This window comes from Gobio gobio (assembly GCF_949357685.1).
Source record: "Gobio gobio genome assembly, chromosome: 12".
Classification (NCBI taxonomy): Eukaryota; Metazoa; Chordata; class Actinopteri; order Cypriniformes; family Gobionidae; genus Gobio; species Gobio gobio.
Window position 1 is genome coordinate 51754681 of NC_137105.1, and position 25000 is coordinate 51779680.

At 41.6% G+C, this 25000-nt stretch overlaps 1 protein-coding gene across 10 annotated transcripts in view; it reads right to left on the bottom strand.

Moving 5' to 3' along the window:
• ptprk (protein tyrosine phosphatase receptor type K) overlaps positions 1–25000 on the bottom strand; it is a 238751-nt gene that overhangs the window by 98520 nt on the left and 115231 nt on the right. For all 10 annotated transcript variants that reach the window (XR_013817575.1, XM_079830324.1, XM_079830320.1 and 7 more), the window contains exon 7: positions 20653–20946. Coding sequence is in view for 9 of the 10 variants with exons in the window: in XM_079830324.1 (XP_079686450.1) it covers positions 20653–20946 (294 nt within the window). In the remaining variant the exon portion in view is untranslated. The remainder of the gene's footprint in view (positions 1–20652; positions 20947–25000) is intronic.

Consider the following 25000-nt stretch of genomic DNA (forward strand, 5'->3'; position numbering starts at 1 on the left):
AGGAAATTCAGCGTTCTTTCAAGGCGTGAGAGTGCATCACACAAACACACACGCGCGCGCGCGCGCAGGCCTCAGTGCATCCCACACTTGATTATGTTTCACCTTTTATCCTCCTCTGACAAGCGCTAATAAATCACTTCTTCAGTGGCAGCGGACATGAGAGAGCGAGGGAGGGGGAGAAAAGATAATCATAAAAAAACGAGTGTTTCGCCTTCCACTGTCTCTCCCCGAGGGAGCGGAGAGAAAGAAAAGAGAAAAGAAGAAAAAAAAACTAATTCACACTATTCCCATGGGGAAAATGAAACAGTGAGCGTGTCACAGCAGCATCATATCAATTACCCATAAAGCAACGGGGCAATCTCACAGCCCCCCCTTAACGATCAACACATCAACATTTTCAATTAAGCGACCGGCGTAGCACCTTCCTCAGCTCGCGCTCTGAACATGTGCGTAGCTTTTAGCTTCGGCGTTGGGTGCAATTGAAAGCACGACACACACACACACACACACACACACACACAACCTCTCCGGAGAGCTCTATTACTATCAGAGGGAAACGAAGCACGGGGCAACAGATGGAGATATTGTTCAGACAGAGAATGATAAATTCATTACATAATGTATCGCCCATCTATGCGCTGTCTCATCAGGGCACGGTTTGCATGATTAATGATCAGCTTTGAATGGAGTCACCAGAAACTGTGTGTTTGTGTGTTTTTGCCATTATTGTTACGTTTCAGACCACATTACCATATAAACTCAATAGAGCTGTTCCCCAGTTTAAAGCAGTGCTGACTCTGGGAACCAGCGCCAATGCATTCAAATAAACACACTACCGTCTGGCTTCTGCTCACCAACACTGCCTTTATATGATCACAAATACAGTCAAAACTCGGAAATATTATTTCAATGTTTTCTTTGGGAATATACTATAAAATGGAATTTATTCCTGTGATGGAAAGCTGATTATTCAGCATCTTCAGTGTCACACGATCCTTCAGAAATCATTATTCCGGTGGTATAATTGTACTACATTTCAGAAACGTAGAAAAAAAATTGAGAACAAATGAAAAATGTATCCTCTTCGGTCAAAAATGAGCAAAAAAAAATCAGACTTTTTTTCTTCTTCAACGGAAAGGGATGACACTTGGTGACTTTTGTCGCATTAGCTGAGCTTTGAGAACACACAACAAAACATGGACACGATTCGGATAGGTTGACGGGTTGGAAAAAATAGTCACACTTGGCTCCTTCACGGTCAAAAATCCAGACCGTCATAGAAAATGAATGGGAAAAACTAAATCTCAGAGAATCTTTTGGTGGTACAAACTACAAATCAGCCACTGCGAAGAAAACTTTCTAAATGAAAGGGTTACACTCTAAAATATCAAGAGTGCAACATAGACACACACACACACACACACACACACACACACACACACACACACACACACACACACACACGAACTAGCACAACTATAACACAGAGCAAGGTTTTGCAAATGTGTGAAATAAAATCAATAATTTAGTCACAATGCAGTAAAAAAACGAACAGCTAGAGGTTACACAAGAGTACAAAACACACTACTATACACTAGGGGTGTGACGAGACGCTTATCTCACGAGACGAGACACGAGATTGGCTTCACGAGAATTTTAACATAGTATTTTTCAGAAATCCTCAATGATGAAATACATGACAGGTGCATTTGAAATGTTTTAACTCATCTTCTTGTAATGAATGTCATTTCAGTTCTACTTTCTGAGTATGATTTATCATATGCAGTAAAAGACAACAAGCACTGTAAAAGTTTTGCCTGACTGGCTTCTCTCCTGTATGATCGTCTCTTCAGACCTTACTGTATATCTTTTAACCTCCTAACGTGAACTCCTTCTCACAAATTGATCAAAGATATTAAGTGCAAACAATAACCATAATACCATAATCAAAGTACTCAATATTCAAAGTGCAAATAGAGTGTTTCAAACAGCGGAAACGTATTGAAATTGCGTTTGAATGCGCGCACCCGTTTACTTTCACTTTCAATTTCGCGATCATGCGTACTCTGTGAACATGGAGCGGTGGTGCTGAATGCGCATTTTAAAATATAAGACTGACGCTTCTGCTGCGCAACGAATCCTCCGCCACAGTCCAGTCCACTAACATGTAACACACACTCATAACACACGCTCAATGTCTTCTCGTGATCAGTTCTGCGCACTATGTACGGCTCGAACCGCTCGTGTTGGATGAGCTGATGGAATTGAAGCGACTGTTATCCGCCTGAATTAGATCGTTTTTATTTCTATAAAAAGCAAAACTAGAGCGGAGGCGTAATGTAAACGTAGTGTTGGCATATTCTATCCTAACTTCACCCTCACACTCCGTCATAACATTATGACACGAGACAGCTTTTCACCTAGACGCCAAATCTCGCCACAGTTTAGTCCCCTATTATACACACACACAAATGAACTGGTGTGGCCGTAACAATATGGTCAAATTGACGAAAGACTCAAATAAGAGGTTGAAATCAGATCGATTAAGCTGTGATAAAGCATACCTGCCAGGTGAAAAAGACTATTAAATGTATTAAAAATGCATTATAGTCTATTTGTATTGTACTAAAAACATACTCAAGTACATTTCTAATGCATTTAATAGTACGTATTTTTCAACTGGGTGTTCATTTTTGTCACACTTTTATTGAACTTTGATGTCCTCGTCTCTGTTCAGCTTTGACACGAGTAAAAATTATGCAAAAACTGACACTTCAAATCAACATTTCAAACAAACACCATCTAAACCTTAGTCTTTGTTAAGTGTAAATAGATCTTAAACAATATATAGACATAACACTGGTTGAGTAAAAGTATAATGAATATGTAATAAAGTGCATTTATGTATCAAAATGCATTGATATTTGAGTTTATGGTCATTGAATGTTTTTTCTGGTGACGTGTTATTATTGTTCTCCAGCTGTTATTGATGTCTTTCCGCGGTTGAAACACTGACTGATGGATTACATGAGATATGATTCATATCAGTGAGTTCTGTATCTTTCAACATACTGTACCTTCTGATGTTCATCCGTGTTTATTTGCTGCTGTAACTAGTAGTAAAGAGGAAGAGATGAGCCACCAGAGACACAAACAAACATTAATTGAGAGAATTTGAAAGCTAAGACTGTTTCAGATCAAAAGCAAATAAGCCGTTTTCCTGACAGCTTCAGTTCTACACTGAAAAAGAATGTACATCCGGATGGAGTGAACAAATCCCTCGCTTTCTCCCAGATATTTATGCGTGGAGTGCGACGGTGCTTACTGGAACAGGGATCAGGGCAGACTGAACTTCTGAAGCAGTGCGAGTGGCTTGTGCAGTAGATTACCTCTCCTCTGATGGGGTAATATTTGGTCGCGGGCTCTTTTTCCATGTCATGTTTTATTCATCGGGTTGGGGACCGGCTGTGTGGGGGTTAGAGTTCTGTAATATATTGGGATTTTATTGTGCGGGGAGATTGAAAATGTTGAATTGAGATTCAGCATGTGGAAATAGGCTGTGGTTTATGTGTTTTTTTTGTAGTTTTTTTGCCTGAGGAAGTGTGAGACGAGAGAGAGAGAGAGAGAGGCGGATGGCAGATGAAAGGGCAGTAAAAGGTAAAACGGACCGCGTACCTGCACTCCACCAGCATGTTCATCCAATTGGCTTTTTTGAAATTCAAATGAGGACTGTTGAGGACCTGATAAGCACGCAGAGTCAACACACACCTTAACCACTACACTCGCAAAGGATTATGGGTAATAAGGGCAGGGAATAAATATCATTATACGTGCACACACCCACCTCGGCATGCCGAGGTGAAGAGAGTAAAACACAGGGGCGAGAGTACGCGGACGGGTGATTTAACAGAGCGGTCAAACAGAAACCAAACATCACCTCATGGTGCGTCAAAAAACATACCAGCAAAAAACAGAGAGAATATTTGCAGAAAGTTCATTGTTGAAGTGTGTGTGACTCAAGCATGATCAACTGCAAGATACTGTCATAAATATAGAGGTATTATATCAACATAAATTAAACGGCTCACAAGGTGTTTATGATGTAAGTGTTATTAATAAAATTGTAAATGATCATTATACGACATGAAGGGAAGTATTACATACGTTGCTTTTAAAAGGTGATCTAATTTCTGACTATATCATTAACTATAGTTAATTATTCAGTCACAAGCTATAGATCAACTTTTAAAAGCAACATATTTATTACTTCTCTTCCTTTGAAACCAAATAACTGTGATGTATTGCTGCGTCGCTGCATCAATAGAAAGAGAATTACAGTTATATGCCCAACCAACTGAAACACTGATCTCCATAATGGCGACTGTCCTTTGGCCATTGGAAAAATGGCACTCAAACCAATCAATTCATCTTAACTTGGGTTTTCTGAGTAAATAAGGTATAGTATGTGAATAGTACTAGATTTTTACAATTAAGCGACGGAGGCGCGACGCAAGTGTGTTCTGCTAGTTTCAGCCAGACGCATTTCTCATGTTCATGTCCAGCTCCTCAGTGTTTAAATATCAAATGCTCTGCTCATCTGTTCCCCCATGGGCGTCTGGTCTGAACACCAGGTGTGATCAGGAGCATTGCTGGAGCTGCTATTGGAGGAACTGAAAACCACTGACTAGAGGTCTGCGCAGGACTGTTTTTTAAGGGTTATATTCCTCACCCACCCGTTCCCGATATATATACACTCTTTGTTCACCCGCTGTCCGCTTAGAATCATTTTCTTCCCGACCCGACCATCCCGCTAAATTTAGATCTCGTTTCCAGAATTTCACATTTAAATTTCCACGGAGAAAATAAAAATGTAGTCTGCACAAAAATTGTATTTATTATTTTATTCGCCTTGACAAGAAACAAAATTTTACATTTTGCTACCAACACAGTAGGGGGGAAAATTTAAGCCTATTTGTTATTTTTATTCGTATTGTCAAATTTCGTAACATTTTGCTGTCCTCTCATGGTGCAGCACAATTGGCTTTTAAAGGGAAAGGGAGATGAGACTCTGATTGGTTTCTTGCAAGTTACGCCCAAAACACACCCATGACTCATTAAGAGAAAAGGGACGACCCTTTTGGACCATGCACCGGCTGCACCGCCTGTTTTTCGGACACTGAGAGCACCTGCACCATGAGCTCAGATTGTTAAAATAAGGCCCTTTGTCAGCCATTTCTTCTGTGCTGCACCAGATAGCCCCGCCCACACTGAATTCTCATTGGACCAAAGTAGTGCTCCTTGTGCATATTAAACAGATAAAAGAGTTGTAGAAGTTTAGAACCAGAAATTATGCGGCATAAAACACTAGGTACGTGTTATTAAAAAAACTTTTTTGATTAGCTGTGATTTTGTTTCACCGTGCAGCACTTTCAGTGGGAACAGGGGGAAAAATGGTTGTTGCTGGAAACTTCTTGTTTGTTTTTGCTGCTTTCTTTTCATTTTCAGGGTGGAAAAACCCTCCACTTTAAGGTGATTTGCTTCACAGTCGAAGATGAGCACTGATCCATTAGTCCAACACTTTTGTTCAGAATAAATGGCCTACAAGAGCGTGTTCCTGCGACAAGTTTTTTTCCCCCCATATGAAGCCATTAAAAGACCTATAAACACCTACAATATGTTAAGAGTGGAGAAAATCATCTGAATGCTGAAAAGACACAAGCACCATTAACATTAATATCCAGCACCAGCAACGCGTGGCACAGAGCTCAAATAAAATACAGCGTGTGGCGGGAGAGGAAGTAATTTCCATTTAAATAACGTTCTCTGGACATAAACTGATAATCTCCAGGCTTTATGATGTTTGTCTGCTGGATCTGCAGACCTGCGTTCTTTATGAGATAGGCTGGGACACAGAATATTGAGTAAATACACAAACAGGATCCGCACTCCTACGGTAAAATAGGAAGCCGAGGTGTAAAGAAGAAACTAGGACGTGTAGGAGTGTTTCACACAAACACACGTTTAATGAGAGAAGGGAAACAAATGAGTATGTGAGAATCTCAGCGATTTATTCCCCTCCACGACACACACTCGAGGTACCTGATCAATGTCTTTCAAGACCTAATCAATCGTCTTAAACCACAGGCTAATGGGCTTAATGACCTCTTAAAATCTGCTATGGATTGACCGTTAAAATTAAGGTTATTACAGTTGCCTTGAAAGACTCTGCGAGTGCAAATCATCCGACTGAAATCATTAGTGGGCAAAGCACAACACAAAGCAAGTCCTGGGGTGAAGACTGTAGAAGCGGGTGGGGCGAAAGCGTAGCTGACACGTTCCAACGGCCAGGCTTATTTACTCAAGCGCTTGCTCAAACACACTTCATTTAGATTGATAGAAAGAAAGAAGTGCATGTGTAACAGAACACACTCTTCCTTCAGAAACAAGTAATGGACTCTGGTGAGCTGGCTTGCCTCTAAATACAAGTAATTCACGAGACATAATATTCTAATATTAACCACCAGATATTTCTTCGGTCTACTCAGCTAAAGCAAAGCTGCAAAACAGCACTAAAATAAGTTTTTCTTTACACCTGAGAAGCTGTAATTCCCCAGCCTATTATCCCTCCTGAGGCTCAATAAACACTTGGTTCTACCAACATTAGCACAGTTTTGGCTACTAGTGAAACTGGTGGAAAGTTCATCCAAGAATGATCCCATTCAAAAGAATGATTCGGACATCACTATGGGTTTTCATTAACACGCCAAGGACAGCATGGGGGGGCTGTGAAGATCTTCAGTGAACATCAACTTTGCATCTGTTCAATATAACGCCACAAATGCTTTTGGTAGAGCGTATGGGCCAGATTTAGAGTGAGAGTGAGAGCGCAATTCCAAAAAAAACGTGTAAAAGTGGAAAGTTCTGCTAGTGATCTATTGACGACGCGCAAATTAAAGAACCAGATCATTTCCATAATGACCAAAGCAATCTACCAGTTAGCGTCTGGTTTAAGACATGCGTTTTTGGCTGGTAAAAATACACACCTATGATGGCTTGAGGGTGAGTAAACCATGGGGTTTTACAACCATCATTTTTATTTTTGGGTGAATTATCCCTTTAAAGCCACAGTGCATTGTTCATGATCAAAATTGACCTGATTTTCATTAAAAATAAAACATTTCACCATGAAATCATATAAGTGAGGTGTTTCACAATCACCATATGACACATCCTTGCCTGGAGTTTTTGCCCAAACTTCAAAAGGCCTGTTTAAATGATAAAAACTAGAGGTATATCCTAATATTAAGATTACTTTTATCATTTTAACTACTGGAGTTAGGGAACCAAACTCTGTACTTTTAAGGGCACCGACCGAATTACATCGGTACGAGTACTGATTCACAAGTTTCGGTTCCTGAGATCGCATTTGGTGATAAAGACTTTAGGTAAAGGTTTAGATGAATATTAAACCGCAAAAAGACTATTTAAAGCTGCACTATGTAAAAATTTTTCAGTAAAATATCCAAAAACCACTAGCACAGTGTTATATATTTTGTTCAGTTGAGTACTTGCAATATCCCAAATGTTTCCAACTATTTGTAAATCGTGAGATGCTCTTTAACCCGAGGAACCGGGACGTGTGAGGGCGTGGCCTGTCGATGACATCATATCTGCGTTCCCCTTGGTTTGCGGTTTTATTCTGCAGAAACGCTTTCCTCTCACTGCAGTGTGAACAAGTGTCATAGCAGCGGCTGAGAGAACACACAGAGTAACGCCATCCCATCATCAACACACTCAGATGAGTCTAATATGATCAACAGAGCTGCGTTACCTCACACTCATGAGCGGAGGAGCGGAAGTGGCGACTGTGGCATAATAAAAGTCCCGCCGGCGACTGTGGCATAATAAAAGTCCCGCCGGCGACTGTGGCATAATAAAAGTCCCGCCGGCGACTGTGGAATAATAAAAGTCCCGCCGGCGACTGTGGCATAATAAAAGTCCGCCGGCGACTGTGGCATAATAAAAGTCCCGCCGGCGACTGTGGAATAATAAAAGTCCCGCCGGCGACTGTGGCATAATAAAAGTCCCGCCGGCGACTGTGGCATAATAAAAGTCCCGCTGCTCGTGAGGCGTGTGTTGCGTTCATCTTATTAACAATCGCTCCAGCGGTTCCTCAGCTCCACAACACACGCTCCTGCTTCTGCTTCACTACAGTAAGGTTAATAATCTCATCCATCAACATGATTTCTGCCCGAGTCCTGTCTCGATTCTTTCCCACCGGCTGTGAGCTGAAGACCACATGTCCCAAGATTCTGTGCTCAAACGTGCCGTCATCAAACTACACCTTTGCTTTGAACAGGCGACCTCTAGCGGAGTTACATAGTGCAGCTTTAAATATGAATCATCCATGTCCTTCTGGTCCTTTTCTTGTTTTTTATGTGAATGAATGGCGCAGATGCGTGGTTTAATTTACCTCACACACTGAATTGCGCGTGACGGTCGCATTTTTCCATCTCATGAGGGCATGAATGCATGAACTTCATCTCCAGAGCTGCTCCGAGTCACTTCATCAGCATTTTACCATTTTATTTGAGAAAAACTACCGTCATATCATAAACACACAGAAACTCAAAAGATCCTCACGACAACCCCTCAAAATAAAAGTTTGGTTTATCTTGACAAATATATTAGTGTTGTACACTAATCAACGTATTAATACTAACACTAATGTAATAATACAAATTTTCTTGAGATGTTTTAATTTGAACAGTATAAAGCTCAGTTGTGCAGCACTTTGTCTGACAAAAAGGATTGTTTAGTTAAATTAAAATATATTATGTCTTCATTTGATTACCAGAAAATGCACAACACAGAATTGGTGGGAAATCTTTTCATAGTAATGAAATTATATATATATTAAAATGGTTGTTTTTATGAGTTCAATTAATTGAGTAGCTAGTAGCCCTACTATTGACTGGTAAATATTACAGTAAACAAACATCACAGACAATGCAGACAGCTCTGGCATAATGTCAATAACACTTCTATAAATGACTTACAGTTTCTGCACAGTTATTGAGGTAAACATCCCTAAAGTACAGAAAAAAGGTACCATTGGGTACCGGCCCCGAATTTCAGTGATTAAAATGTGAACAGTACCCAACCCTATTAACTACCTATATATTATATGCATATGTGTGTGGGACAGGGGAAAATGGGCGCATCATATCAGATCATGCTGCCCAAGAACACCGGAAAAGGTGACAGGATGGACGATACTCGTCTGTATTTGTAGTACACACACAGCGGTTCAGCTGCGCGCGACAAAAGCTGCCAGTGTGAAAGCCTGTGTCCATACGCACATCTTCTGCTTTCATATCAACATTTCCCGTGTCAACACGTGTCAAGAATGCCCACTACCATATGCATCATGAACAGCATTTTTAAAAATATAAGATCCATCAATATCAGTACCACAGTATCTAATAATCAATCACAAGAACGGCACATTTCGACCAGTCTGCTTAAACACCAAACCCATGGAGGCCGAGAGAACATCAGGCATGCTGCAAGAGGCATGTTTATTGTACTTACCCAGAAGGCTTTCACCTTGACGGACGATGACAATTAGCGATTAGATTCATCCAATCTCACATTCTGCCACATAGGCAGAAAAAATGGGAAGCCGATGTTTCCTGAAATGGCCGATGTTCATTTGTGATGTAGCTTAATTGAAAATTGGCCTGCTAAATCGAGCATGGCGTGCGTGTGGGCCTTCGGAGAGCCAGCGTTCAGCACAATCAGCACTTTAACCGCACACACTCATTTAGTTCATGATAATTACAGCACCTTTTCTTTCTCTCTCTGCCACACAACCTTATACCTACACACTGTGGTCAAAGTCAAACAGTGCAGAACACACAGCCTGGACACGGACACACACACAAAGAAAACCAAGGATTTTTTCTCTCCTCCAATGTCATCTGAGAATGTAATACATCTGTGTTACATATAATAGATCTGGGAAACGCCATCTTGAATAGACTTTTGAGAATAATCGCTACCCTGAAAGGTTAAAGATTCGTCCACATTGATGAACGTCATGCATTAAAGGATTAAACTAATTGACTTGTAATTTCATTTGGAATCAGGAACTTTACACATGGGTCCTTCAATTTATGTTTATTCAGCATACTTTAAAGTATTATACTTCTAGACTTTTATATTACTTGATTGCAAAAAACACTTAGTCAATGAGCTAAAGAGCCAATTCACTATGTGTGCCAGAATCTGATTTCCATGAGATGTAATATTAATTGAAATTTGGCTTCAAACGTGGTCACTCTACTCCACTTTCCTGTAACCACAGGACTCTAATAAGCCAGAGAATCCTCACACAACTCCATGCTAATGTTGTCCAGGTCAGCACTTTCCTGGTTTATAATCTACTTGGCCAACATAATGATGTCCTAGCAAGACTCATCACCGGGGTACCTCAGGGTTCGGTCCTGGGACCCCTAATGTTCTCTATCTACACAGCTTTCATTAGCAAGTGGTTTATGGTGATATTTTCTATACCTTTCTAAATGATGCTCTGCTGTGTGGACCACATAATGATAACTCGTCCTGGCTTGTGTGACTGTCAGTTGCCTATCCACCTATGCAGTCTATCATCAATCTGTATACTTAGGCCCGGACGCTATGTTCAGCCACTTGTAAAGCCTCAGACTCTCCACATGAATGGCCAACTTTTCTTTTGGGGGATGGAGATCCAATAACTATTAGGTATAGATGACTCTCCAATAGGGGTGTAACGGTACACAAAACTGACCATTCGGTATGTACCTCGGTTTTGAAATCATGGTTCGGTAAAGCAGGGGAGAGAACTAAATATAATTTATTTTTATTTTTTATCAAACAGTGGTTTACTGAACTGTCTTTCCTTATATTAATTCAATTATATCTAAAAGTTTCTTAAAGATAAAAGTTATCTCTCCTAATGCTGTAAAGTGTAAACTATATAGGGAGCCCTATTACTTATGCATAACTATAATATTAAAGTTTAACAACAGAGCCCAAATTAGCCTAAATTCAGTAGCTATTCATTTTCAGGTATAATAATCAACACTCAAATAACACATTATGCAAAAATTTTAACTTCCCATAAGGCAGTTTTTGTATTAACTTCTAAATCTAATTATAAAATTATGTTTTTACTCCAATTCGTTGTTGAAATATAATCATTTATACCCAGCATTTACATGACAGGTTTATTTAAACACACATGAAATAATTCAGACATCAGTAACAGGTTAAGTAGAATATAATGAATATATAGGCTAATATAGTGCTTATCTTTAGTGAAAGAATTGTTCAAGCAGTTTTATTGACGTCTTTCCGCCGTTGAAACACTGATTGGGCGATTAAACCACAAATTATGCGTTTCAGTTCAAGTTGTAACACATCCTCAACATCCCTTTGTTTATTCATGTTTATTCTTTGACTATGACGATCGCGTTCACTCGTCTAAACAGAGATCTGTCACACCACATTAAAGAGCTTCAAAACGGCATTTATCGTTTGTATTTCGTGATAAAATGGATACTTAATATGTTCGTGTGGGAACTCGGATGGAAGTGTGTTCTGTGCGTAAAACAAGCCGACTTGAAAGCCCTGTAGCGAAACGGATCGGTACGAATACATGTACAGTTACACCCCTACTCTCCAAGCATTCACTCAAACACACAAACGTCTCCTTTCCTCATTATGTGGTGCCGGTAATTGACTGATCTTTATAGAGAACTGGATTGGTGGTGGTGGTCTCCTCTGAAAGCACAGCATTAAAGGCCAAGACTGACGGGGAGAGGCGGCACAGTACGAGAGAGAGAGAGAGAGAGAGAGACAGAAAGCAGCAATACCAGATGTGCCACTACATCCTGCCCTCTGGCTATCAGACACATGGGAATACGACTTTCAAACGTACCCGGACACACTGGAAGCTTGCAATACACCCATTTTTAAAGTAAAAGAAAGCCGACAGACGTCTACAATTGGGTGACAGAGCTGTCTGTGCTTCAACAAACAGGTCAAACTAAGCCTGTATGGTCAGAAAATAAATGTGCAGTTATTTCGACAAATATGAGAGTGATTTGAACTGCAATATGATAGACATTTAAAGCTGAAGTGTGAATTCTACGCCAGACTGTTTTCAGACCAATTTCTAAGACAATCTTCAAGAGAAGCACCAAATGAAAGGCTTATAATTGGGACAGAAGAATGTACAATAACATATAAAATCAGCTTTAATATCTCATATGACTGACGTTAAGATAACAAGGCTAAAAGAACAGAACGGGCTAACATCACATTGACACTACAGAAATCGGGCCATATTTTAACGGCCTGAGCTCATGGCGCAGGTGCACTCAGGGCATGTCTGAATCCAAAAGGTTGGCGTGTCGGCGCATGGTCCAAAAGGGTCGTCCTTCGTCTCTTAATGAGTCATGGGTGTGTTTTGGGCGTAACGTGCAATAACCAATCAGAGTCTCATCTCCCTTTCCCTTTAAAAGCCATGAGAGGATTCACTATTTACATGAAGAGAGACTGAACACTTCTCCAGAGAGGAATCCTTTATTTCTAATATTTGGCATGTGTCTGTGTTGCTGCGCGTCCCTGTGTGTAATAATCAGAGTGTGTGTGTGTGTTGTGCACCGCCTATAGGCTCATATCACTAACACACTCTTTAAATAACACACAAATACTGCACTATTGACTGTAGACCAGGTGTGTGTTGGTCAATGGTCAGTGTTTTCAGTTCCTCCAATAGCAGCTCCAGCAATGCTCCTGATCACACCTGGTGTTCAGACCAGACGCCCATGGGGGAACAGATGAGCAGCGCATTTGATATTTAAACAACGAGGAGCTGGACATGAACATTACCCCTTTTCCACCAAGGCAGAGCTAGAGCTAGATCGGAGCCAGAGCCTAGTTTCAAATCGGTTCTTTGTGTTTCCACACCCAAAGCTACAGCTCCGAGCCAGGAAAAGTGGTTCTTAAGTAGCACCAAAACATTGCTGGGCTAGAACAGGGCTAGAAGTAAGAACCGATTCCGTCAGGCGCTGGGGGCGGAGTCAACAAGACCAACACAAACTGGAGATCCGCCATTGTTGAAATAGCAGTTAATGGAGCTAACAGCTGCTGTTCGTTTGTAATCTCCGTCTATACAAATTACAGCGAGCTGCATGAATGCGTTGGATTCGCTGTGTTTTCGTTGTGTTTTGATGCCGATGTAGGATCGTAAAGCCATGTGAATCAATAGTAACGCAACGTTTGCATTGTTGATGGAAGGCTTGTTCGCAGCGGTGCTGTGCAGACCGATCGCCGTATGATAACGAGTCCAGCGAGAGCACATGACTCCTTATGCTTTTGATTCACTCATGTGTTTTTTATATCATACGTGGATCGGTCTGCGCAGCGCCGATGCATCTCGAACAAAACAGGCCCAATCGCGTTTCAGGGGGGCTTCCCCGGTAAAAATCACATTTGGGGGTAAAATATGTGTTTTTTTGGCATGGTTGTCTACTAAAATTCGCATTCCCGGGGCTAAATATCACATAATTGGGGTCGCTTCAACCCGCAGACATGAAAAACAGCCCGCGGCAACAGTGATGAAGTAGCCTAGCCTGACGTCGTCATACTCAATTCTAGTCAGAATATGAGTCTGATTCTGCTCTGTTGGGCTGTGATTATGGGGCGTGTTTCAACCAAACCAGGAAAGGCCTCAATTGGATAGACCTACAACCAATCAGAGCAACGGAGCGACGCATGACGTTAGTTGTCAAATGTCAACAGAACTCAACTCCACTGTGTTGCCAAGTCCGCGGGTTGAAGCGACCCCAATTATGTGATATACAGACCCAGGAATGCGATTTTTAGCTGCCAGCCCTGCCAAAATAACACATATTTTACCTCCCAAATGCCCTTTTTCCCGGAGAACCCCCCCTGGAAAGCTATTGGGCTTGTTTTTGGCTAGTTTTGAGGAACATTAGCAATTGGGCGGGTTTTGTTGTAAAAACTTGGCAACCCTGTACCTGCACGCACGCTGGAATAAGTAGCCTAACGTTAGAAGAAGAAGATGAGTGTAAACGATCTTTGCCGGTGTTCTTAAAAAGAATTTAAGGATACACAGAGTACTTACCAACACGATCATCATTTCTGAGAGAAATAGTAAAGGTGAATGCATATACGAACAAGTTCTCCGTGTAGGATTAGAACAAACTCAACCCAAGCGCCTTTGATGACGTGGATGATTACGTTAAATTAACGTCGTTAATGTTGATCATCTGTCCATCATCGTCTAAAGCCCGCCCTGACAATTTCATTGGTCCGAACAGTTTCTGTTCAGGCATAATTACTTCTCTACCGATCAAGTCCAGACCGAACTGCCCGAGTAAAAATGTTGTGGGCGGGGCTAATTTCGGCTGGCATCCAGGCTAGAAGTAGCCCAATTCCGCGGGAAAACCGCTGCCGCTGCCTCGCTAGCATTGCTGAGAAAGATGAGACGTATACAGTGACGTAAGTCATGGCTCTGTTGTGGCTCTCAGTGGAAAAGCAAACGGTTCTTAGAAGCTCCTCAGTCGAACCAACTATGAACTGGGATTAGCACTGGCTCTGAACTAGCACCCGGTTCATTCTGGTGGAAAAGGGGTACATGAGAACAGCTGAAACTAGCACAACACTCTTGCGTCGGGCCTGACGTCACATTCACTCGAGTCACACCTCTTTCAGTTGACCCAAAAGTGAACCGAGAGGAACGAATATCTCTTCAATTCATATTATAAATGGATCTCGAAGTAGATCTCTTTTAGTTGTGATGAAGCCATTTTCATTCTAGAAACCAGTGTTCAAGAAATCCCGAGAGTCTGCGTCGACGTCTGTCTGCGTTCCATCTGAACGGTGTCGAGCAAAGGCCACCGATTCAATTCCATCTCCAGTTCACGCTCATTTCTCCAGACATCATTACAGACATTGCACTGACATGTACAATGACGACCGAGGCAATGTTTGACTTCTCATTTATTTAGCAGGGAATCATGGGAAACATGATCAATTTGCTATTTTAGGCAAATAGCTTGACATTTGTACCAAAATAAAAAGGCAGGGGGAGAGATGTCTGGAACATTGTCATAATGGTTTTTCGTGCAGTGATAATCAGGACATGTGCAGGCCAATGCGTTATTCTCCCTCTCCGTGCTGTGTGTCCACAAAATAAAATAATCAGACGTAACCTTTTCCATTCGCAACTCTCACAGACCACGAGTTGAGCCGAAAGGGAACGTTCCCGAGCAGAAAGATCACTGCTGCTGTATAAGTTATGAAAAAGATTACATTCCCATGACATCGGGAGGAAATGAGTCTAGTTTCATATTCACAAATCACACATGAGATCCTCTTAATATCTCAAATGTTTCTCCTACACAGCAATATGATTAAACTGAGAGCAAATGCTGAAGGCTACAGCTTCTTATGTTTCTCCTGACAAAAAGCTAGAGTTTCAGACTGAATGGCGTCTCAAACTGTGCTCAGAATAATCAGCATATAGGAATGAGCATTTCAATATCTAGTTCAGTCATGAAACTCTAGAGGGCGCAGGCTGATAAGTCCTTAATGCATTTACTACACGGCACAAGCTGATTGGCTACTGCTGATTCTGTAGCCAATGAGATTGCTTGCTCAATATTTAAATAGTCTGGTTCAGCTGTAGGCTAGTTCCTCTGAACCCCTCCACCTCCCCAGCTCCACCTGCCTAGATCTGCCAATAATAACCAAAACAAGCAAATCCCCCCAATATGTACACCTACAGTTAATGAAAACAGAATCAGGCTATTATCTATTGATCATTTTCCACTTTAAAACACTATCTAAACAAACAATAATGTTAATAATGACAGATATTAGGAAAAACCTGGCTTTCAGATGATCCAAGAGATTACCATTTTCAGCAAATTTTAAGTAAATTCTGTCAAACTGATGTTTTTAGGTTAGATAATATTAAATATATCACATATCCTATGTAAACAAGGCTATTACTTGGCTATAACTTTGCATGTGGATGATAACACAAAAAACTATTTTCCAAAAATAAACAAACAAACAAGCAAAGAAATATATCTCTTGGGCAAGCATGCCCCGTGATCCCACTAAACGCCCACTAAACACACTTCAACCCAAAACTACGCCCTTGAACACTGCCATCTTCATTAACACGCCAGAACTATTCTGAACGTTTGCCACGATTGAAATGTGTTAATACAGCTTTAACATCAGAACCATGTCTTCTGAAAAGCCACTAAATGAACTGGAAATCAAGTGGAGATGTTCGCTTAAGTTTCCTGAAAACCACCCCAGTAAATCTCATGTTTTAACACTATTCTCTGTTACTGTGTGTGTGTGTGAAAGCAGAGCGACTGCCTTTGAGATGAATGTGGATGCTGACGGAGAGCGTTCTTCTCCAGGTATTTGGGACGAACCTGGAACATTTCAAAAGAGCAGGGACAGCTCAGAGCGATAGTTTTTAATTCTGTTAGGGCCTGAGGGGCTTTTGCTGATCTCAGAGGTTTCAGGAACACGGCTGTGATGAAGACACACCTAATTGGGAGCTCAACACACACACACCCACACACACACACACACACCCACACGTCTGGTTCGCTATCTTTGTGGGGACTCTCCACAGATGTAATGCTTTTTATACTGTACAAATTGTATATTCTCTCCCCTTACACTAACCCTACCCCTAAACCTACCCATCACACACACACACACACACACACACACACACACACACACACACACACACACACACACACACACACACACACACACACACACACACACACACACACACACACACACACACACACACACACACACACACTAACCCTACCCCTAAACCTACCCATCACACACACACACACACACACACACACACACACACACACACACACACACACACACACACACACACACACACACACACACACACACACACACACACACACACACACTAACTTTACCCCTAAACCTGTCCATCACAACAAAACGTTCAGCATTTTTACATTTTCAAAAACACTCATTCTGTATGATTAATAAGCTTGTTTCCTCATGCGGACATGGAGTCCCTATGAGGTTGAAGTCCCCACCGAGAAAACATTAACACACACACACACACACACACACAAAAGGCTGGGAGCTTCAGTGAGTCTTTAAGTGGAAAGAATCTGTTGTGCTCAGACAAGAGACGATGTTCGTTCAGGAAGTTACGCCTCCTCTCTGTCGCCCTTTTCAGAATGCATACCCACAACCAAGATAAACTATGCTGCCAAACATAATAATATTGATAAATGTGAAATATGCACACGCCACACAAGCGCCAGACAATACGGTTTAGCAGGAAACTAACCGACAGAGAGACCGAGAGAGAAAATGTGAATTTAAACAGAGCACTCGGGCAGACTGGCACCAATCTAAATGTAATTGTGTAAATTCAGCGGTTCCACTCAGTTCTCCCTGTCCGAGGTGAGATAAGCGTGTGATTGGCTAGAGGGAGATGAAAAAGCCAGCGAGCGCTCCATCTAAAGCCACGTCTAAAGCAGACCTGGAAAACGTCTTTTGCCAAAATAAAAAAAATCATATGAAAGTTCAAATGCGATTGATGGGGGAGCGGGGCTCCTGTTTGAATTTCAATCAGAGTGGGCGGCCGTACTGTGCCGCCACTGGGGACGCAGAGCATCTCTCTGTAATGAAACCATGCGTACGCCGCTCTCCCTCTCTCCTCCACTCTCCTCCACTCTCCGGAAGACGCTCGCCGCTCGTGCCTCCTCATACGAGCTGTATATCTGTCCTCGCCGCCTTTAATACGGGCGCCATGGAAACCCGCGGAGAGAATGGCATCACAGCGCTCAAATGAAGGCCCTTATGTGCAGTGTGACTGAGTGTTTGCTCTCATATACGGGCGGTGGTATACAGCGCATGGTTTGAGTCATGATTAACATATAAACACACACCACACACACACACACACACACGCACACGCGCGCGCGCGCGGTTCGTGAGGGTGAGTGGAGTCGTCGATAGCTGCTCCACACGCGCTCTTGTTTACTTTATTTTCCAATTATGTTTCCGAAGAAGCTCCAGGCAATTATTTATGTGCAAATACAACACACCGAGAGGGGGGGGGGGAACACTTTCAGTGGAGGTGAACAGGAAGACCCTCATCTCGTCTCTAGTCACTTCCGAAACTGCAGCTGAACCCGAACCTCCATCTGCTCCAGGGGAGCCCAAAACCTGCGTTTTACCCATAGACTGTAAAAAAATATGGACGTGTCACTCAAAGTGGCCACGCCCTTAATTATGCAGAACTTTAAGGCTTTATATAATGGAAACGAATGAGTTATAAAAACATTTACCACCTCACAGTCGTCATGAAGGGCAAAATTAGCTGTATAGACCAAAAGCACAGTTTGTCCCAGACTGTAAACATGTGTTCTTCTGCTGTAGAGTTGGGCATTTTAACATGAGCTCAATGAGATTCTGCTCCTTCTGGAGTCTGTCTCTAGTGGCCAGTCCATGAACTGCAGTTTAAGTCACTTCCGAAACGGCAGCTGAACCCGAACCTCCATCTGCTCCAGGGGAGCCCAAAACCTGCGTTTTACCCATAAACTGTAAAAAAATATGGACGTGTCACTCAAAGTGGCCACGCCCGTAATTATGCAGAACTTTCGCGATCGAACGCGATCATCTCTGAGCTCCGCCATAACTTCCGCTAAGTGAGGTCAAATTCGATCGTGGTCATAGATATATCGATAGTAGATGCCTCATTCTACTGATCCGTGCAGTCGCTAATGAGGCATCTATGTATACATCTATGACCACGATCTAATTTGACCTCACTCTCCGGAAGTTATGGCGTAGCTCAGAGATGATCACGTTCGTCTGATAAGAAGTAAAATAATAGCATAAATACTGCTGGGTTTCTCACAGAAACGGATAGTTTCGCTAGATAAGACCCTTATTCATCATCTGGTGTCATTTAAAGCCCGTTGAAGCTGCACTGAAACTGTCATTTGGACCTTGAACCATTTGGAGCCCATTGAAGTCCATTATATGTAGAAAAATCCTGGACTGTTTTCATCCAAAACCTTAATTTATTTTCGCCTGCAGAAAGAAAGACATGGACATCTTGGATGACATGGGGTGAGTAAATTATCAGCAAAAGTTTATTTAAAAGTGAACTAATCCTTTAAGGCTTTATATAATGTAAACAAATGAGTTATAAAAACATTCCCCCCTCACAGTCGTCATGAAGCCATATAGACCAAAAGCACAGTTTGTCCCAGACTGTAAACATGTGTTCTTCTGCTGTAAAGTTGGCCATTTTAACATGAGCTCAATGAGATTCTGCTCTTCTGGAGTCTGTCTCTAGTGGCCAGTCCATGAACTGCAGATTAACTCACTTCCGAAACTGCAGCTGAACCCGAACCTCCATCTGCTCCAGGGGAGCCCAAAACGGGCATTTTGCCCCTTTTGTGTGTGTGTGTGTGTGTGTGTGTGTGTTTGTGTGTGTATGATCAGAGCAGGAGTGTGTACACATAAGAACACCCAAAGCACCTGTGCAAACCTCCTGTATTTACACTTCCGAGGGGCAATTCACCCTAAAATGAACATTTTGCCATCATTTACTCACCCTCGTGTCCTATTATTCTTATACAGAATAATAACTGTAAAAATGTAGCTATTTGTTAATGTTAATGCATTAACTAGTGAGACCTTATTGTAAAGTGTTACCTATTGTTCTTTATAATTCTTTAGCACTTTAATCTGTTTAAAAAAAAAAATTATATTATACATTTTTGTGTATTGCTTTATTGTATTTAAATGTTTGGTTATTTTTGTTATAAGAAAATTATTAAACCAGTTATAGTATGACAGCACTCGTTTTGCAACGAATTTCAACATCGTGATAATACCGTATACCGCGATAAAAGCTTCATCAATTAATCGCAACATGAACATTTGATACCGGCACATGCCTATTCCCAAGCCGATTTGATTGCATCCTATGAAGTCATTTTCCCGCCAAAAATGCTACTTTTTCAAAATCCTTCTAGATGGTTTGTCCAATTCCGTCCAGATCATCTTCAGACCATGCTGGCAAAAAGATATCAAAAGCTTTTTGATAAACCCAACCGTTCTCGAATAACACGCAAACGAACCTCCATCTGCTCCAGGGGAGCCCAAAACCTGCGTTTTGCCCCTTTTGTGTGTGTGTTTGTGTGTGTATGATCAGAGCAGGAGTGTGTACACAGAAGACCACCCAAAGCACCTGTGCAAACCTCCTGTATTTACACTTCCGAGGGGCAATTCACTATAAAAAACATTTTGTCATCATTTACTCACGCTCGTGTCATTCCAAACAATGAAAGCCAATGTAGTTTTGGACGCCACTGACTTTCATTGGACAAAAATAGTTAGGTCATGCATTTTTGGAAGAACTGACTAAGGGCTGTGTGCACTGACAGTGATTTGCAAAGGCAATGCGACTGGAAGTCCGTCATTTTCAATCAGAATTAAACATCCCGCTGAGCGACTAACCTGCACACTTGGTTCTGGTGATGAGAGCCGGCCCGGGCTGTCCGGTTCCCCCCTCTCCCGGACGGGTCAGCAGAACTCGGATCTCGTACTCCGTGTCGGGATCCAGGTGCCAGAGTTTGTAATTGGGCGAGTTGACGGCGTGGGTCTCCGTCCAGCTTCCGGATGTCATCCTGTACTCCACCTCCTTCAGGATGATGGGGCCGTCCCCAAAGATGGAGTTAGCATTTAGCTGGATTAGCAGGTATGTCGGCCCGACGCCCAGCAGCTGAGGTGGGGCGATGGGTCTCGGGGGCTCTGGAAGAATAAAGACAACCAACTGTTTCATCCCAATATGTCATGTAGAATCAAAATGTATACACTTTATTAACCTTCATTTCATTAAGAGCTTCATACTGAATATCTGAATATCAGATTTTCCACATTCTCTGAGCATTGCAAATAAACCTTTAAGATCTTGATATGTAAATGACTTGAATGCTATGATTGGCTAAGCTCTTTGCATGTGACATACGCAACAGCACAGTGTTATTAGGGGGCAAGCACTGAATAGTGTGATGGCACCAATTGTATCCGTTAGTTTTCTTCTTCTTCTTCCGCCATGGGAGTCTATGGCCGCCCATAGAACCATATGGTAAAAAGTTGTGAAATTTGGCACACTGATAGAGGACAGGCCAAACATTCACCAAAACAACAGTCTCTAACTCAATCCCTCTAGCAACTGTCCAAATTTCCACTTACACTTATGCTAATAACTTTTGAACCATAAGGGCTAGAAACTAAATTCCCAAGCCAATTCGATTGCATCCTATGAAGTAATTTTCCCGCCAAAAACCCTACTTTTTCAAACTCCTTCTAGATGGTTTGTCCAATACTGTCCAGATCATCTTCAGACCATGCTGGCAAAAAGTTATCAAAAGCTTTTTGATGAACCCAACCGTTCACGAATAACACGCAAACAAATTTGACTAAAATCGCGCCAAATTGGACACAAGGATCCATCTCTGCAACGCGTCAGCGTATTCAGACCAAATTTGGTACGTCATCCCAAGCATGACCTGAGGCTACATGCTGTGTTTCGGCACAGCGACACCTACTGGTCAGAAGATATTACATTTTTTGAATGGTTTGTCCAAAAATCATGTATTTTAAGAACACATTAGCATATCATTACGAAACTCGGTATGTGTCATCGGGACCATGCCCTGAAGGTACTCAAAAAGTTGAGAATTTCCAAAAATTATAATTAGAGTGATTGTATTTGTGATTTTTTAGCCATTTTTACTAAAATACTCTGAAAACTAGAGGTCAACCGATTCATCGGTTTTGCCGATTAATTGGCACCGATAGCTGATTGGTGGAACAATCGTTATCTGCATAAAAATCCACACCGATAGTTTTTCCGTGTTGCGTCCATTGCTGGAGCAGCTGACAAAGGTGCGCTGTCATTAAACAGTATGAGAGCGTAGAGAAGGGTCTGCTGGCATTATAAAGCACGAGAGCGACCTCTAGAGGCCAAATAACAACTCACTGACGCCTTGTGTGGTTTACATTACCACGTGAGGCGGCATGGAGAGCGCTGACACATCAGATGCACGTTTAAAACATGACAGCGAAACGGTATGAATACAGAACACTACAGTACTTGTTGCCAAATCATTATAAAGAAATTAATTTCTTGACTAGATGCTGCATTAACAGGTAAAGAACAGCAGTGTGTGTGTGTTTGTCAACGAGGCTGAGGACGCTAACATTAGCACTACCTCAAGCAGTTAAAACAATGTGATAAAAACACACGCAAGTCCGACCCAGATGTTGCATATATAAAATGAGTGATGTGAGAACGCAAACTGTATGGTCATGCTGCCGACAGAAACATAAACAAAGCAGAAGTGCATTCGTATTTTATTAGATAATCTGTTTGGATTTGTATGAAATGGTAACACTTTACAACAAGTGTTTGTAACGTTAACTAAGGTTAATAAATGCTGTGGAAGAGTTGTTAATCGTTAGTATGTTACTTTCAACATTAAATTGAGTTTGAATTTTTATCTGTTAACCTTGATTAATGCACTATGAACTAAAATGAATGATCAAGGTACAATATTGCTCATATTAATCCATGCTGTAAAAATGTATGCATTATGCTGCGTTCACACCAAACGTGAATAGAGCGTCAGGAGCGAGTGATTTCAATGGAAAGGCGCGCGTGTGGAGGTCCTGCGGCGCGATAGACGCGTTCTGCGCGATTCCGCCTCATTTGCACGGCCAGTTCGCGCGAATGACACGAATTGGACGCAAATTGAGCATCTTGCACGATATTCGCGTTACGCGCAAGTGGTGCTTTTTGTGCATTTGCACGTTTGAAGCGAATTCGTGTCTGACGTCTGAGTTGAAAAATCGTAACTTTGGCGTCAATTCAGGTCGCGTTAACCAATCAGGAGCCTGCTCGCTGCGGTCACGTGGTGAAGTGGTGTGATGAGAAACCCTGCATAATTTAAAAATACTACTATTGTGTCACAAAATGTAGTTTTAAGACTTTTTCAGGTGGGAATATAGTTGTTTAAAGCTCAAATCTGTGGTTTATTTATAAAGAGAGCGCCTATTGAAAAAAAATAATCTTGTGTTTTTGGAGTTGTGAGCTCCAGTGGATCAGCGGCTCTCAGCGCTCATTAACCGTCCAATTTAAAATGTTCAAAATGTTCAAGCGTCCAACTAGACGTGGTAGACGCGATTTTGACGCTCTATTGGCGTTTGGTGTGAACGCAGCATAATGCTTATAGTTCATGTAAGCTAACACATCCTTGTTGCATAGGGACTTGCATAGTGTTACCTATGAAATGTACATGCATGTTTCTAGGTCATAGGTAAAGAAACAAATTTGACCTGTAATATTTTAATGTTTAAATTATTTTCTGAAGACTTTGTTCTGTTAGAACTTCTCACTTTAATATTCATATTTATATGTTTTTCATTTAGCATTTGATTTATTTTCATGGATCAGTACTGTTTTTTATTTCTTGCTATAAATTTCAGCACTGTTTTCCTTATGTTTTTTAAAATCCAATAATATTTTAAAAACTATCGGTCGATTAATCGGTTATCGGCAAGTGCGGTCCAACCAAGTTATCGTATCTGTAAAATCCACTATCGGTCGACCTCTACTGAAAACGGCTTTATTCGTCTATTGTTGCTGTTTTTCTGAAGCTACAAGCTTCAATACAATGCTTGCATGTCACATTGTTCCTTTTTGTGCTTGGCCCCGATAATTGCAACTATATTTCAAGCCTTGCTGCTGAACATTGAATTGGTGCTGCTATGTAAATGCAGGTGGTCATATGTTCATTCATTTTACTATCAGTAGATGTTCTGGGAGTCCGTTTGTATCAAAGAAGCACATGCTATTAAAGTTAATGTTCACTGTAAGCACAAATCAACAAGCACACCATAACAATACAGCAGATGTACATGCAAATGTTCTACACCACAGCAGACGCTCCAGACGCTGCTTCAGTAACTGTGGCGTTTGCAGATGCATTCGGCTCACAGACAAGCGGAGACACATCTCACCCGCACATAAAGCAAGCTAGCTGTGTATTTCTTACTGAAGGGGAAAAACAGAAGTGTAGAGATCCTCCACAAGCCAGAGATGCTCTCTGAGAGTCTGGACACTGCTGATGACTTTATGATTATGAATAAATCATGCAAGATGGAGCATAGAAGAGCCGATCAGCACATCCTGACGCTTGTTTTGGTGACATATAAAAGGTTGTGGCTATAAAGTCCCTCATCAGCATGGCATTGATTTTGGTGAAGCAGCGCGACGTCCACTGGAGCGACAGACAGCTCAAGCTGAGAGACCATCAGATGGAGACACACACACTCTCTTTCCACCCCAGATGGCTCCTGAACTCTCTATTTGTTTCAGCTAATTAACCAGCCCACATGAAGCTCAGAAACAACACGCCAATCACACGCCTGTTACATCCATAAACGCTGATGTGATGAGCAGATGCGACGCTTACACACATGTGGTCAGCAACAGTACTGGTCAAGCACAGGACAAAGCTTTGGCATATGAGGAAAGTGCTCATGAAACTCTTTATTTGCAGTTCTGGTTGGTGACACTTGTATAGAAAGTACACAATTTTCCTTTTAATATGTTAATATTTGACTGCACAATGACAACACTGATTGACCACATTTATTTAGTAAAGAAATGAATATTTTTATTCAGCAATGACGCATTCAATTGATTAAAAGTGGCATTTATAATGTCACAAAAGATTGTATTTCTGTGTTGTAACTTTCTATTCATTTGAGAAATAAAATGTATGACAGTTTCCACAAA